Below are 17,901 nucleotides of genomic sequence, written 5' to 3' on the forward strand. Positions count from 1 at the left end.
TGGGGTACCTGGCTGGCTCAGTTAGTAGAGCATGCGACTCTTGATCTTGGGGTTGTGAGTTTGAGCTCCATTTTGGGTGTAGAGATTACTTAACACACACACACACACATACACATACAACATTGTAAACACATACACACCTAATAATGGATGCATAAAATATATGAAGCAAAAACTGACAGAATTGAAGGGAACAGTAAACACTTTAATGATAATAGTTGGAGACTTTGGCACGCAATTTCAATAATGGATGTAATATTATAGATGGAAGGTAAAGAAGGATATAGAAGACTTGCACAATATTGGATACCAATTAGACTTACTATATATAAAGCATTCCACCCCACAACAGCAGAACACACATTCTACTATAGTGCACATGGAAAATTCTTCAGGGTAGACCATATGTTACACCATAAAATAAGTCTCAATAAATTTTAAAAGATTGGAATAATACAAAATATCTTTTTTGATCACAATAGAATGAAGCTGTAAGTCAATAACAAGAAAAACTGGAAAATTCACAGATATGTGGACATTAAACAATGCATTAAAAATCAAACAAACACATGGGTCAAAACATAAATCACAAGAGGAGTACCTGGGTGGCCCAGTTGGTTAAGCACCCGACTTTGGCTCAGGTCATGATCTCGTGGTTTGTGAGTGCATGCCTTGCATTGGGCTCTGTGCTGATAGCTTAGAGCCTGAAGCCTGCTTCTCATTCTGTGTCTCCCTCTCTCTCTGCTCCTCCCTCACTCATGCTCTGCTTCTCTCAAAATAAGTAAACATTAAAAAAAATTATAAAAAAGAAATCACAAGAGAAATTAAAAAATACCTTGAGAGGAATGAAAATGAAACCCAACATACTAAAACTTGGGATGTAGTTGTAACAGTAGTGCTTAGAGGGAAATTTATAATTCTAATTTCTATATTTAAAATGAAGAAAAATGTCAAATAAATAACCAGATCTTCATCTGTGGATCCTCCCACCTGAGTCACAGGCACTCCCAGCACTAAACACACTTCATTCACGCCTCCACCCTGTGGCTCACTTTGCACATTTCTACCCATGACTAGTGAGCGTGTGTAGAAAGCCAGCCAAACTCTGTGGGCAAGGGAGAGACCACAAACTTCAGTTTTAGTGCCACCTTTGGAAAAGCAAAAGGATGCTTTTGTGTCAGTGCATGGCCTGGTGTGCTACAGGATCAAGACAAGTCATACAAGCTTAAGAATTCTGCCATAAGAGGGAGCAAGAAACAAGGAGCAAATATGTCCATAGAAGATCTGAGGAAGCCTCAGAATCCCTACCAAGGCAGATGGAAAGTATGTCTTTCCCAAAGGCAGTTAATAAAGACTGGAGGAAGCGACTGCAACTTTATTTATTTATTTTTTTCAATATATGAAATTTATTGTCAAATTGGTTTCCATACAACACCCAGTGCTCATCCCAAAAGGTGCCCTCCTCAATACCCATCCCCCACCCTCCCCTCCCTCCCACCCCCCATCAACCCTCAGTTTGTTCTCAGTCTTTAAGAGTCTCTTATGCTTTGGTTCTCTCCCACTCTAACCTCTTTTTTTTTTTTTTTCCTTCCCCTCCCCCATGGGTTTCTGTTAAGTTTCTCAGGATCCACATAAGAGTGAAACCATATGGTATCTGTCTTTCTCTGTATGGCTTATTTCACTTAGCATCACACTCTCCAGTTCCATCCACGTTGCTACAAAGGGCCATATTTCGTTCTTTCTCATTGCCCTGTAGTACTCCACTGTGTATATAAACCACAATGTCTTTATCCATTCATCAGTTGATGGACATTTAGGCTCTTTCCATAATTTGGCTATTGTTGAGCGCTGCTATAAACATTGGGGTACAAGTGCCCCTATGCATCAGTACTCCTGTATCCCTTGGGTAAATTCCTAGCAGTGCTATTGCTGGGTCATAGGGTAGGTCTATTTTTAATTTTCTGAGGAACCTCCACACTGTTTTCCAGAGTGGCTGCACCAATTTGCATTCCCACCAACAGTGCAAGAGGGTTCCCGTTTCTCCACATCCTCTCCAGCATCTATAGTCTCCTGATTTGTTCATTTTGGCCACTCTGACTGGCGTGAGGTGATATCTGAGTGTGGTTTTGATTTGTATTTCCCTGATAAGGAGCGACGTTGAGCATCTTTTCATGTGCCTGTTGGCCATCCGGATGTCTTCTTTAGAGAAGTGTCTATTCATGTTTTCTGCCCATTTCTTCACTGGGTTATTTGTTTCTCGGGTGTGGAGTTTGGTGAGCTCTTTATAGATTTTGGATACCAGCCCTTTGTCCGATATGTCATTTGCAAATATCTTTTCCCATTCCGTTGGTTGCCTTTTAGTTTTGTTGGTTGTTTCCTTTGCTGTGCAGAAGCTTTTTATCTTCATAAGGTCCCAGTAATTCATTTTTGCTTTTAATTCCCTTGCCTTTGGGGATGTGTCGAGTAAGGGATTGCTACGGCTGAGGTCAGAGAGGTCTTTTCCTGCTTTCTCCTCTAGGGTTTTGATGGTTTCCTGTCTCACATTCAGGTCCTTTATCCATTTTGAGTTTATTTTTGTGAATGGTGTGAGAAAGTGGTCTAGTTTCAACCTTCTGCATGTTGCTGTCCAGTTCTCCCAGTACCATTTGTTAAAGAGACTTTTTCCCATTGGATGTTCTTTCCTGCTTTGTCAAAGATTAGTTGGCCATACGTTTGTGGGTCTAGTTCTGGGGTTTCTATTCTATTCCATTGGTCTGTGTGTCTGTTTTTGTGCCAATACCATGCTGTCTTGATGATGACAGCTTTGTAGTAGAGACTAAAGTCTGGGATTGTGATGCCTCCTGCTTTGGTCTTCTTCAAAATTACTTTGGCTATTCGGGGCCTTTTGTGGTTCCAGCGACTGCAACTTTAAATGTGAAGGCAGCAATGCAAAAAAACTTCAAGGAACATGAAAAATCAAGGAAATACGACACCATCAAAAGATCACAATAATTTTCCAGTAATGGATCCCAAAGACATGAAGATCTGTGATGTACCCAATAAAGAGCTCAAAATAGCTGTTTTCAGAAAGCTTAATGAGCTACAACAAAACACAGAAAGACAATTCAACTAAATCAGGACAGCAGTACAGTAAAAAAAGAAAAAGAAGTTCAATAAAGAGAAATAATAAGAACACAACAAAAATTCTGGAGCCGAAGAAAACGTTGAATGAAAAGAAAAATGCAGTGGAAAGCATTAATAGCAGGGTGGACTAAGCAGAAGAAAGAAGAATGGGAAACAGTGAAGAAAGCCAGTATGACCTGTGGGATACCGTCAAAAAATAATAATAATAATAATTTTCAAACTATTGGAATTTCAGAAGGAGAAGGGTGGGAGAGGGAGAAGGGAGCAGAAAGGTTATTTAAAGAAGTAAGAGCTGAGAACTGTTCAAATCTGGGGAAAGGTTTGGATATCTAAATTTGGGAAGCTCATAGGTCACCAAACTCAACTTAAAGAGATCTCACCAAGACACATAATAAAGCTGTAAAAAATGGAAGACAGAGTGAGAATCTTAAAAGCAGTGAGAGAAAAGAGGATTGTAACTTATAAAGGAACCCCCATATGCCCTCAGCGGAATTCTCAGCAGAAACCTTACAGACCAGGGGAATGGGGTGACATATTCATGGGTTGAAAGAAAAAAACCTGCCAACCAAGAGTACTCTATCCAATAAAGCTGCCTTTCAGAAATGGAGGTAGACTTTCCCAGACAAATAAAAGCTGAGGGAGTTCATCACCACTAGATCAGCCTTACAAAGATGCTGAAAGGAACTCTCCAGACTGAAACAAAATAATGCTAACTAGTAACATGAAAATATGTAAATACACAACATACTGGTAAAGGTAAATGTATAGTCATATTAGAATTCTCTAATACTGTAACATGGTGGTACATTAACCACTTAACTCTAGTATAAAGTTTAAAGGACAAGAGTATTAAAAATAACTATAAAATAATTTGTTAATGAATACATATGAAGTGTCTTGTGACATCAAAAAAGTAAAGGGGTAAATCTTTTGTATGTGATGGAAGTTAAAGTGTTACTGGTGTAAAATAGAGTGTTATATCTATAAAATATTTTATGTAAGTCTCATGGTAAAGCACAAAGCAAAAGCCAACAGTAGAGTCATGAAAAAAAAAGGGAAAGGAAGCAAAGCAATAGTACTATGGAAAATCATTAATTCACAAAGGAATGCTGAAAGAGAGGGAGGAGGGATCAAGGGAAGTATGAAACAGCTACAAACAACAACTAAGATGGCATTAATCACTCCCTATCTATCAGTAATTACTCTAAATGTAAATGGGTTAAATTCTCCAATCAAAAGTCATATAGGGGCACCTGGATGGCTCAGTCAGTGAAGCATCCAACTCTTGATTTTGACTCAGGTCATAATCTCATGGTTTTGAGATTGAGCCCCGTGTGTCAAGCTCTGCACTGGGCATGGAGCCTGCTTATGATTCTGTCCCTCCCTCTACCTTTGCCCCTCCCCTCAAAAAATAAAAATTTTTTTACTCATGCTCTCTCTCAAAAAATAAAAATTAAAAAAAAAAAAAAAGGCATAGAGAGGCTAGATGGATACAAGAGCCAGCTATATGCTGCATTCAGGAGACACACTTCAGCTTTAAGGACATATAGGCCCAAATTGAAGGGATGGAAAAGATACTGCATGCAAATGAAAACCAAAAGACAGAGTAGTTATTCTTATGTCACACAAAGTAGACTTTAAGCCAAAATGGTAACAAGAGACAAAGAAGGTCATTATATGATGATAAAGGGTCAATTCATCAAGAGGATATAACAGTCATAAATGCACCCAACTTGGGAGCACCTAAATGTATTAAGGAAATACAGATCTGAAGGGAGAAATAGACAACAATATAATAATAGTGTGGAGGACTCTAGTACCTACTTTCAACAGTGCCTAGATCATTCAGACAAGAAATTAATAAGGAAATGTTGGAGTTAAACTATACTTTAGACCAACATAAAACTAACAGGCACACACAGAACATTCCATCCAACAGCAGCAAAATACATATTCTTCTCAAGTGCACATGGAACATTCTCCAGGATAGATAATATGGGTCACAAAACAAGCCTTAGAAAATTTAAGAAGATTGGAATCATTCCAGATGTCTTTTCTGACCACAGTGGTATAAAATTAGAAATCAATAACAGGAGGAAAACTGAAAAATTCACAAATATGACAAAATTGAACAACATGCACCTGAACAATCAGTGGGTCAAAGAAGAAGTGAAATAAAAAATATCTTTAAACAAGTGAAAATGGAAGCATGACATACCAAAACTTGTCCGATACAGCAAATCCATTCTAAAAGGGATTATACAGCAATAAACACCCTTTTAGTAAACACCCTTTCATAAAAAACAACCTTTTTTACGAAAAAAGAAAGAGCTCAAATAAACAACCTAACTTTACACCTCAAGGAACTAGAAGAAGCCCAAGTTTGCAGAAGGAAGGAAATAACAAAGATTAGAGCAGAAATAAATGGAGACCAGAAAAACAATAGAAAAGATCAATGAACCAAAGAGTTGGTGGGTTTTTTTTTTCTTAAAGATAAAATTGAAAACCTTTAGCTAGGCTAACTAAGAAAAAAAAGAAGTCTCAAAGAAATAAATTGGAACTGCAAGAGGAGATACCACAACTGATATCACAGAAATACAAAGGATCGCAAGAGACTACTACGAACAATTATATGCCAACAAGTTGGATAACCTAGAAAAGAAATGGATAAATTCCTAGATGGATACAACCCACCAAAATTGAATTATGAAGAAATAGAAAATCTGAACAGATCAATAAAAAATAAGGAGATTCAATCAGTAATAAAATACCTCCCAACAAAGAAAAGCTCAGGACCAGATGGTTTGCCTGGTGAATTCTCCCAAACATTTAGAGAAGAATTAATGCTAATCCTTCTCAAACTTTTCCAAAAGATTGTAGAGGTGGAAACACTCCCAAAATCGTTTTATGAAGCCAGCTTTACCGTGATGCCAAAGCCAGACAAGGACACTACCAGGAAAGAAAATTACAGGTTTATATCCCAGATTGTGAATATCAATGCAAAAAATCTCACCAACACATTTGTGAACTGAATTCAGTAGCACATGGAAAGGCTCATAACCATGATTAAGTGGAATTTATCTCTGGGGTACAAGGATGGTTCAACATAGGCAAAACAATAAATGTGATACACTACATTAATTGAAAGAAAGGTAAAAATCATATTATTTCAATAGGTGCAGAAAAAGCATTTGACAAAATACAACATCCTTTTATGATAAAAGCTCTCAACAAATTTGGTACAGAAGGAATATACTTTAAATTTTTTTTTTTAACGTTTATTTATTTTTGAGACAGAGAGAGACAGAGCATGAACGGGGGAGGGTCAGAGAGAGAGAGGGAAACACAGAATCCAAAACAGGCTCCAGGCTCTGAGCAGTCAGCACAGAGCCCGACGCGGGGCTCGAACTCACATACTGCGAGATCGTGACCTGAGCCGAAGTCGGACGCTTAACCGACTGAGCCACCCAGGCACCCCAGAAGGAATATACTTTAACATAATAGAGGCTATATAAGACAAGCCCACAGCTAACAACATACTCAATGGTGAAAAAGATTGAAGGATTTTCCTCTAAGGTCAGGAACAAGACAAGGGTGCCCACTCTCAGCACTCCTATTCAACATAGTACTTGGAGTCCTAGCCAGAGCAGTCAGGCAAGAAAAAGAAGAAAACAAGGCATCTGAATTGGAAAGCAAGAAGTATAATTGTCTTTGTTTGCAGACGATATGAACTTATATGTAGAAAATCCTAAAGACCACACACACACACACACACACACACACACACACACACACACAAACTATAGAGCTAATCAGTGAATTTAGTAATGTTGCTGGATACAAAATTAGCATACAGAAATCACTTGTGTTTCTACACACTAATAGTGGAATATCTGAAAAAGAAATAAAATAGCCTCATTCACCATAGCATCAAAAAATAAATAAATAAAATACTTAGGAATAAATTTAATCAAAGAGGTGAAAGATCTATATACTGAAAACATTAAGACGTTGATGAGAGACATTGAAAATACAAATAAGTGGAGAGTGTGGTACTGAAATAGAAGTAGATATGTCAATCGGTGGAACAGAATTGGGAGTCCAGAAATAAACCCATATATTTATGGTCAGTTGATTTTCAGTAAAGGTACCGAGGCTATTCTATGGGGAAAAAGCATAGTTTCTTCACGTATGGTGTTGGGACAACAATTAGATATCCATATACTAAAAAATGAAATTGGACCCCAATCTCACACCAAATAAATCAAATTGAATCAGATACCTAAATGTAAGGGCTATAGCTATAAACTCTAAGAAGGAAACAGAGATTAACTATAGAATTACTGCTCTTATAGCACTTTTGTGATATGGTAGGGTGGACTTCAGTGACTGGATGCGCCTGTGGGTCAAGATTATCTTTCATCAATCTGTCTTTCATGCCTTGCACCGAGTTGGTACTCAGTAAAGTCAGAAGGCTAAGGGAACGGAAGAGACAGACAGTGACAGTTTCAGCTATACTGAGGTTTACCAAAAAGGTTTTAGATAGTCAGAAACTACTTTGGGTGTCCTTGTTGTGCTTGAGTGCCCCAGGTATGGGTTTCCTCCCTGGGCCTTTTCTTTCACCAAAATGGAATTTAGGGGGCATATGAAGAGGTTCCCCCCAGCAATAGGTACCTGTCATTTGTAGATCTGATAATTTGGGCATGTAGCCAGTGTCTTTAAATTTGACTCTGCTACTGCTGACAATATGGATTCATAGCATGTTTTTAAAAATTATATTAAACTAATTCTTAATTATGGAGTATTTGGAGCCCTAAATATAGGTACAGCCTCAGTTTGAATACCAAGGCAGCTATTAATGAACTGCTGTATTGAAGGTTACAAAGTTCTTTCTTATGTTGAGCAGAACATCTTTTTCTCTAAGTGTCTACTGTTTCTCCAGTGGAATGATGCCAAACAAGTCATGTATTTGAAATAATAATGCCTTCTCTTTCAGCCCTATGTTCATTCCTCCTGACCCAAAGTATATGTTGTTCACCCCAGCATTTTAATCTGTCATCCATTTTACTTCTGGGTGGCTTACACCACTGACAGTTTGTGTGAGTTCTGGGAATGCAAGTGAATTTCAATATGATGCCAGGCAAAATACAAAACACGCTGATTTCTAAGCAGCTGCCTTTATAGGGTGATGTCTAAGTTTCCTACCTGTTCCAAAATACATTTCCCACTAGAAGGTACAACTCTCACATTATTTGCTTAGGTTCAGTGTTGAATTTTCTTGGTAAAGTGCAGGCATGAGATGCAGGTTGGCCACCACTTTCTCCTATTAATACGGTAGCATAGATTAGTTCTGCAGACTGGAACCATATAGCAAGGTGATGTGGCCATGAGACATAGGATTAGAGGGTTTTGAATGGAATAGCACAGAAATGCTGGAATAGAGGCCACTGTGGGTAGGGGCGCTTAGGAGGTTCAGTCTGTTGAGCAGCCGACTCTCAATTTTGGCTCAGATCATGATCTTGTGGTTTGTGGGGTCGAGCCTCACTTTGGACTGTGGACTGACAGTGTGGAGACTGCTTAGGATTCTCTTTTTCCCTCTCTCTGCCCCTACCCAGCTTGCGCTCACTCGCTCTCGCTCTCTCTCTCAAAAATAAATAAATATTAAAAAAGAAGCCTTTGCTAGAGACATAGGGAGAGGAAAGGCACTGGGGGAATGCACCTTATTACTTCCTTTGTAAGTTTTCTGAGTTAATCCTGGCACAGTGAAACTTAAAGAGTAAATCTTTTGCTACAAAAGAGTAGCTGTGATGATGTATTTCATTCCAAAGCTAAATAGAATCATTCGAGGAAATAATTTCTGTTTGGGATCGTCTACATGGCTATGTATCCACCTTGACTTCTGGCAAATTCTTATTTATCCTTCAGACTACATGTGCCATAGGGAGGCTTTCCACCCTGTCCTCACTCCATCCAGGTAATTAATAACTCCCTCAAGGCATACTTTTTTGGGTACCACTTCACTGTATTGTTTGATTTATTTGCCTGCCCCACTGGACTCTGAGTCCTTGAAGACCCTAGATTGTGTCTCATTCTTCTCAGTATTCCCAGTGCCCACATGTGCTCCTCAGTGATTGGCATATAGTAAGTATGATAATTGCTTGTTGAATAGAGTTGTAGCACAGGGAAAATAACAGCTGCACATGTTTGTAAAGGCATCATTCTCACCGGACATGTATTAGGCACAAATTGGAGATCAGGAAACAAAGGTGAGTAATAAGATAATCAAAAACTCCTACTTATAGTTCCCCCTTGTCAGTGGGATAGGTGACAGTCACCTGCATATAATCCTTACACAATAAGATTCATGTTATAATACAGGTACTCTGGGTTTTGGATTGGGTTGTAAAGTCATAATTTTGCATGCGTCAGACAAAAAAAATCACGTGTTCATGAAATCTCTTGAATAACCGATTTAGGCCTTTGGAAGCTCAAATGTAATAAATTAAGGAAGAGACTACATTTAATTTTGACTCCCCGCATAAAAATTTAGTGCAGTGCTATGTATTTTGTAAGTACTTAAATATTTGTTTCTTGGCTGACTTAGATTGCTTGAGGAGAGGGTTGGGCCTAATAAAAGGAAAAAATTTATTGTTCATAAAGGTGATTTTAATACTCTATCCACCCTATTAAAGAAGGCGAAGTATCCCTACATCTCTCTAAGCTCGAGCAGAACAGCCATTGATTGGTCTTTCATATTTAAGCAGGATCTAGTTTGGAAACCAAGGCTTACACTGAATGTCCTCTCTGGAGAGCTCTTTCTCTTTTGACAGGATTTGTTCTTAGAATGTGTTCTGTTAATAAATCAATTCATTTCCTATCTGTACCTTGCCAAGGGAATTGTCTTTCTTGGTAGATGGCTTTGAGGGCACAGAAGAGATTGTTATTCTTTTTTCCTTAGTTAGCATATGGGCTACTTTTGACTATCTGTCTTTTATTTATTTATTTAGGAACCTAAATTCCAAGGTGGAAAGGAGTCAGAGCTGCAGTGACACAGCTCAGGACAGAGCGAAGAGCAGACTCAGAGCAGCCCCAACCAGCAAAACCAAGGTACATCTCAGACACAGGCTTCTGGAGCTCTCTACTTCCATCCTGTAGCTCCCCACATGGCCACGACAGAAACTATTGCACACGCTATTTGAGTAGGCTTCACATCCAATGTGGGGCTTGAACTCATGACCCTGAGATCAAGAGTCACGTGCTCTTGAGCCAGCCAGGTACCCCAGAAACTATTCCAGACAAGCAGAGGCAGAATGGGTCCTGGGTATACTAATTATGTTGGAGAAGTTTGCGAATAGATGGAAAGGAAGAGAGTTTGCATTGAATTAGTAGCCAGAAGGGTAGAATGAGGGCCAGTAGAAAAACTTTTTTAAAAGTTCTAGATGAGGTTTTTTTTCCCCTGTAGGTTTTCAATTTTATTAATTGTTTCAAGTGTGTAGGAATTTCTGCAAATGGTGCATATTCTAGGTTAGGGATTTTCCCCATTTCTTAGGCTCACATCACCCTCCATCCCTTTTCTTACCCTTCCCCCACTGCCCTTCTACCATCATAAAAGAGTTATGAAGAAAAAAATATATACGCATGTATGTATAATCTTTTTAACTTCTTTTAGGTCACAGCTATAACCCCAGCCTCCAACCCCATCATTGGTGTCCTCTTGTCCACTCAGAACAACCGCTGCCTCTCAGCCCCTGACTTAACCGTCGAGAAGCGTCTACCCTTCAGCTCCCTCTCATCCTTGACTTCCCTGCATAAGCCCGAGCGCTCCATCAGTCCTGAGAGCAATGACAGCATCTCCGAAGAACTAAACCATTTCAAGCCCATTGTCTGCTCACCATGTACTCCTCCCAAGAGACTCCCTGATGGCCGAGTGCTAAGTCCCCTCATCATCAAATCAACACCCCGCAACCTAAACAGAAGCCTGCAGAAGCAGACTTCTTATGAGGCTAGTCCAAGGATCCTCAAGAAGTGGGAACAGATCTTTCAGGAGCGGCAGATCAAAAAGACCCTTTCGAAAGCCACCCTCACCTCCCTGGCTCCAGAAACAGGGGAAGACTCACTGGTCGCTGAAGTTATCCATTCTAACAAGGAGAAGCCACCTCAGGCTTTAAATACAAGACTGGCCAGTGGGCAAGTACTCTCTGAGTGTGTAGGACCCACCCTCACTGACCTTGATTTTTTCCCCTCCGTTAGCCAAACAAAAGTGGAACAGGGCAGTGATAGTAAAAGGAGCTCTGAGATCCCGTTGGAAACCTGCTGTTCCTCAGAACTTAGAGTGGGAGCCAGTGGTACTTTGGAGACGGAGCAGAGTGAAGGGCCGGGGCCAACCCCAGATGCCAAGTTAGACAAAACCTGTGTAAGCGCAACCATGAAAATCTCGGCAGCTCATTCAGCGCTACCCAAAAATAGTGTTCTGGGTGGGGTCCTCAAAACAAAGAAGCAGCTGAAGACAGCGAATCATTTTGATCTGCCTAATGGTGTGCTGGCAGACAGCCGAGCTGAGGAGCCTCTTCCTTCCTTGCGTCGGGGCCGGAAAAGACACTGTAAGACCAAGCACTTGGAACAAAATGGCTCCCTTAAGAAACTGCGACAGAGCGGTGGTGAGGTGGTCCTGGCCCCGGCAGAGCCGGTGCTGCGGGAGATGGAGCAGAAACTGCAGCAAGAGGAAGAGGACCGGCGGCTGGCTCTGCAGCTGCAGCGCATGTTTGACAACGAGAGGCGGACTGTGAGTCGGCGAAAAGGAACCGTGGATCAGTATCTCTTACGGTCCAGCAACGTGGCCGGGGCCAAGTAGCACCTAATGAACAGTGTTACCTATTTTTAAGAGGTCTTTGGGCTTGATCATTTATCCTGAAGAGCTGAGTGTTCTCACTTTGGGTTTCTTTCAATGGCAAAACACTGTCTGATACAGTTCTGGGAGGTTCCGGGGCCTTCGTAGTCCATGTCCAAGGGAACTGTGTCTCTGCCTCCCTGCGACCGAGGCCAGAAGCACTCCTCACCCCAAAGTGACCTGTCCCTGAGGGCTCCTGGGCCAAATCGGGCAGCACCCACTTGGAATGAGATTCAGGAGCACAGTGGCCAGAGTTACAAATGGTAGAGGAATGAGGGGGGATACCTTCTTAAACCGACAGACCTCCTGACTTCTTTCAACAGGGTGTTATTTTAAATCAGCCTTGCAGATAAACATTACTTCCATCTGTGTCGTAGAAGTGGATCTGCATTTTGGCAGATTCCAGAATGATTATGTTCCCCCTTCTCCTTATCCATGCCACAAGTAAATGTACCTACTGAAATTGGTTGAGTTTTTCCCTTCTACAAAAGTTAATTTACCTTCCCTGTTTAAAAAGTAACGTTTGAGTAATGCTATATAGTTGACAGACCACACTGAGTCACTGTTGGATTTGGTCTTCTCAGGAGTGCTAACGTGTAAGCGGTGTGAGCCCCATTTTAGATGATGGAGCTGCAGGGCACGTGTTCAGATTCTCTCATTTACTAGTTGGAACATCCCAGACTGACTGTTGGGTCTCCCGACAAGAAATCCCATAGATTTTCCACACTGACAGGTTGCTGTAATGGATTGTGACCCAAGGAGCCTAGGGAAGCTGGCTGGGCATGTGAATACTGATTGTGCAAAATCCATAGGCAGATCATTGAGATTGACGGGAAGTACAAACACATATTATGCAGTTATCTTCCCTTCTCCCGGCACAGTTTACCTTTTTGTTTTCTTGGGGGTGGGGCGGGGGAGACAAAATACACCCTGTGAGACAAAGTACAGTTGAGCTTCCTTACTACTCTCTACGTGTCCAAGAGTTATCTGCAATGTTGATCTAAAATCCAAAACAATTGCCCAGAAGTCAGGTAAGAGCAATGCTGAAACTCCATACTATGGAAACAAGGTATCTAGCTGGATGCAGCTGGTAAATTCAGTCCCATGGACCTTTGGGGTTTATTTTCCTTAGCAGCTGACACCATGTGTCTTTTGCATCCCTGGTGGTGCTTGGTGCTTCTGCCCATCTGGGCTCATTGAGAATAGGGATTAAGATATGATTTTAGGGAATCTCAGATGGGCTGGCGTTCCCTGTGCATGTATGAGCTGTTACTATAAAGTCATGTGACTGGCATTTTAACAAAGGCTTTAGAGCTTCTATATCCCAGTGTATGTTGTCTCCCTTGAGTGGCCCAGCAAGATACCACATAGTTTTCTAATGATGTTGCCATTGGCAAAAACATTTCTGGAACTCTCCTCAAAGTCTAGAAACGTCTAGAAATATAGACTCCTAAAATGTTAGAATTGGAAGGGATCTTAAAGGTCATCTATTCCAACCTCCTCCTCTTACTGAGGCAGAAGCTAAGATTTGGAATGGTGACTCACTGATTACTAGGGATTTACTACATCACCTTCTTTTGATTCCTCCCGGGAGATTTGCCCCTTCTTCTCTGGACAAATCTTTAATCTTTTGTGGTTATAGAAGGGAGAATTTTAAGTTTGAAACTAGTCAGAGGCTATTTGAAGCCTCTGGAAGAGAAGGTAGGTCAAGAGGGTTTGGAGTCATAGATGAGGTACAGCCATAAAGCAGCTATTTTCTTCTGCTCCTAAACAGTTCCCAGAGAGACGTTCCAGAGATGTCTTAAGCATTCTGGTCATCATGGAGATATGTGGAGGCTCCTCAGTGACTACGTTGGTGGGAGTGTCACTCGAATGTATGTGTTCTGTGTGTCTGTGTGCGTGCACACATGCAAATGTATGTTTAAACATGCACCAATCTCATTATATTCACACCACTTCAGTTCTAGGCCCTGCCAGCAACATATGTCTCCAAAGGCTGCTGGAGGGTTGGTACCCAAGACAGAAGAGCTGGTGCTGGTGCTGGTCTGCGGAGTAAGAGGAGGGTGACTTAATGCCCTTAGAGAAATTATCAGTTCCTGCCATTTCACACAGTTCCCCTTGGTTCGGAGTACATAATATCGGAAGGCTAGTCTCGGTAGTAGCAAAGACACTTATTTTTCCACTTGCCACCTTTTTCTATATCTCCAGTAATTTGAAAAACATTTTGGTTGGAACTGATTTTTGTTTTTGGAAAAAAGATAAATATTTTTAATAGAAAAAGATATATATTTTAAATATTTCCCCCAAAGTACTACTTTCATTTTAAGAAATTGCATAGCAGTAGCAACAAATTTTAGTTTCAGGTGCAGAGTGAAAAGCTACTTCCTGTTAAGTGAACATTCCAGACGCTGGATCCAACTTACTGACTTTCCCCTTTGCACCTACTGTTGTGCCTGGAATGGTATCAATTGTTGTTTTCCAAACTTCCAGCTGAGCAGTAGCCCTTCACACAGAGGCAAAGTGGTTTAGGTTAAGGAGCGACAAGGCTTCACCTCTGATCTGCTCGGCTTTGGAGGAGGAAAAAACCACTAAGGTATTATCTGTATTTTAAAATGCTTCCCTTACTTAACTAAAACCTGAACACTTTTTGCTTCTGAAAGAATTCTGTGTCCTGTTGCTCGCTTGCTTGCTTGTGAAGTGTGTCACAAATGGAGTTGTCAATGTGAATTATTTGGAGACGGAGAAAGACAAGAAAAGGAAAATAGAGCGATGGGAGGGTTTGTAGGCTAGAATGAGAGAAATACCATTTCACAAAACAAACATTTCTCATGAATCATTGGAATCTGATTCACCCTAAAAATTTCCCATGCCCTACTAACTCTGTTCTTTGTGTATATGCATTCTGTGTTTTTTATTAAAGGGGAAGTTCTGAGAGGTTGGAGGATCAAGGTCATTCTGATGGGAAGTCCAAGAAATGCGGTGCCCTGGGAAGGGGGAGCTCAGCCCTTTTCCATAGAGTGGGAGAGACACTTTGGGAACATGCTCATGACCCGTTGATTGTATCTGCTGGAAGAAGTCATCTGGGCCTGTTGGGTTGGTGTCAAATCAGGCGATTAAGCATCCAGCCCTTGGCCCCTTTCGTATAATTGCCTCTTTTTAAAAGGTTAATTCGCCTTGGCTGAAGCTTCCCAGGAAAACCCTTTGTAAGTGGCTTCATTTATTTTTTTAATTTAATTTTTAGACTTTTGTCTAGAGGAAGAACTGGTGATGAATGCCTTCTGTTTTTGTTTTTTTTTCTCATTTTTCCTAAAAGAAAAAAATGCCCTTAAGGATTAAAGCTGCTTAATTAATTGCTGTCTGATTACAAAGTGACAAACTAAGGTGGGAAACCGCCACTGTGCTTGACTGGTGAAGCTGATGACCGAAGGCTGTGCCGTTCATTCTTTCTGTTCCATTCAGACATTCCTGAGCTTCGTTCGAACTTGTGCCAACCCTGTGCTGGGTCATGGAGATACAAGGATGGAAAGGACAGTCCCTGCTCCTAAGAAGCTCAGCCTCTAATGGAATGTATTTGAAGGTATATGTGGCTGGAGAGTTTGTTCATGCTCGTGTGAAAGGCCACTTCTTCATAGTGATGATCTTGGATGGAGTCATTTGAGATACTGTCCAGCACCTGGCAGGCTGCACTGAACATTTTAGACACCCCCATCAGTATTTCTCAATTTGATTGCAACACTGCTTTCCATTTCCTAAGTAATTTTATCAGAGGAGAATGAATTTTCTCCTCCAGTGATACAGGACAATAATTTCTCTTCAGGAGCTGCTTTTACATAAGCTCCAGGAAATGAGGCAGGGTGTGGATCATTGACATGGTCAGAGGAGGCCCACATCCCACCTTACTGATCTCCTAACCTCTCTCCCAACCAGACCTCTCACCAGAGCTGGCAGCAACTTTGGATTCCTTTCCTTTTTCCTGCCTGGCTTTTCATTGAGATGGAAAGCCAACAGGAGAGGAAGGAAAGAAAAACTGAAGGCTGGATTATAATCATAAAATGCTGTAGCTGGAAAGGGCATGGAAATAACTCAGATCAAACTCACCCACCTGCTTCCCCTTTTTTTTTCTAATAAGGAACTTGAGGTCCAGTGCTTTATGCCCTGTTGACACTGTAGTTTCCTAGGATCTAAATAGTCTTTTTAAGTTACACACACACACAATTTGCTAACGAGGAGGACACCCAAATGATATAGGAAGCTTTTTGTTTTAATAGCTTTTTTCTTCTAAAATTTTTCAGAATTAAAATATGCCTCTGTCCCCTGAACACATACCCAGATAGGGGAAACCCCATAATGTGACTAATGTGAATATGGAATCTTGGGAAGTGATATATTTTGATTGGAATAGTCATCATTTTAACCACCAAGGGTTAAAACCATGCCAGCCCTTCATTTTTCTTTGAAAAAATCAAGAACTCCTTAGGGACTTAAATCTTTCTCAGCCAGCCTTTTCCCCCATCAACCAAAAGAGTGGTATTCAGCCTGGTTTTTAGAAGTGAACATAGTTGCTTATAAATTCTTGTGAGTTAGTGACAAAGCAGGTATGTTTTTTTGGGTCAGGGAGATTCTAGGGAAAGCTGCTGTTGAATAGATTTTGCTCCAAAGATGATATAGAAAATGCATCTTTACACGTGATTGTTACCCACTGTAGCTTTCTGAAGAAGATCGTTCTATAGGAAAAAGAGACATAAGCAGAGGTCACAACCAGTTTAGAGATCAGTTAAATTGGATGAAGAAAAAGTGCCAAGACTGAATGTGCACATTGTTCTATGTATTATCAGTATTTTTATTCTTCCTAAGAAAAATATTTACACACTTTGCTTTGTGAGTAAATGCTTCCTTAATGTCTTGTTAATAAGCGTGGCAGGCTCCCTCTCTACCTTTTCTGGTGTCTTAAATCAACTGGTTGGACAGAGCTGAGCTAAGGCCAGGCTTATTCATCTTCCTTCCCTCTCATTTAATAAGAGGTAAAAACGGGCAATGCACTCCTCAAAGATTAAATTATTAGAGCTCAAGAGAAGCTTTTGGGCCCTCGGTCTGGCCCTTAGCCTGCAGCAGAACACTTCAATTCCTAAGGAGAGAATGTATAACTTTGTGAGGGAAAAAAATTATCTTAAATGCCATCTAATGGTTTTATTGTTACTCTCAATTTGTACAGACACTGTTGTCCTTAGGGCCCTTCCCCTTCCCACCTACAAACAGAAAATGGGATGCATATTGGTTTTCTACCTGCTGTCTTCACTGGAATTGGAGAAGGGGCCTGGATCCTTGTGGACCGCCACTGCGGGCTGCCTCCTCTCCAGCTCATCGTAAAGAGCATTTTGACAAAGACTCAGAACAGGGCATGCCTGGTCAGGGATGCTTCTGCCCACAAAGAAATGGCACAGAATCAAATGGGGTGATGTGTTGTTTATTTAAACAGTACCAGGGTGCATTCTTCAGTGTGTGTTTGCCTGCTTAAGGAGAGGCCCAAGTTGAGAATACAGTAAAGCAAACTCATGAAAGTGAATGTTCTGTTTCTAGTTAAAGTTTTAACCTCTAGCGTGTAATCTCAGACAAATCTGGGCTAATAGACTATGTGTGTTTGACTTTTGGTGCTATCTTTGCTCTGGGAGATGCCCCACACTGGAATGTCTCGCTTTGGCATTCAGACTGGGATGGGAGAAATTAGGAGGCGAGATGGGGTTTCCATGGCATGCTGCTGGAGCATGAGTTTGGAGTTATTTCCAGTGTATAACTGTCATTCTCCTATTCAACCATTCTTACTCCTAATGAAGGCACAAGAGTCTGAGTAAAGAACAGATGTACAGGATGACACTGTCCTTGCATACTGGGGC

General features: G+C 40.9%; 1 protein-coding gene across 4 annotated transcripts in view; it reads left to right on the top strand.

Annotated features, from left to right (window-relative positions):
* RNF169 (ring finger protein 169) overlaps positions 1-17,573 on the top strand; it is a 106,385-nt gene extending 88,812 nt beyond the window's left edge. Inside the window, exons 5-7 of one of the 4 annotated variants that reach the window (XR_002079972.2) lie at positions 10,131-10,230; positions 10,793-15,213; positions 15,324-17,573. Coding sequence is in view for 1 of the 4 variants with exons in the window: in XM_019449819.2 (XP_019305364.2) it covers positions 10,131-10,230; positions 10,793-11,974 (1,282 nt within the window). In the remaining 3 variants the exon portion in view is untranslated. Of the gene's footprint in view, positions 1-10,130; positions 10,231-10,792 lie in introns of all 4 variants that reach the window. The other 3 variants (XR_002079974.2, XR_002079973.2, XM_019449819.2) reach the window with 3 other exon arrangements.
* The last annotated feature ends 328 nt before the right edge of the window (positions 17,574-17,901 follow it).

The sequence above is a fragment of the Panthera pardus genome, unplaced genomic scaffold (assembly GCF_024362965.1).
Source record: "Panthera pardus isolate Hobbes unplaced genomic scaffold, ASM2436296v1 HiC_scaffold_12, whole genome shotgun sequence".
Classification (NCBI taxonomy): domain Eukaryota; kingdom Metazoa; phylum Chordata; class Mammalia; order Carnivora; family Felidae; genus Panthera; species Panthera pardus.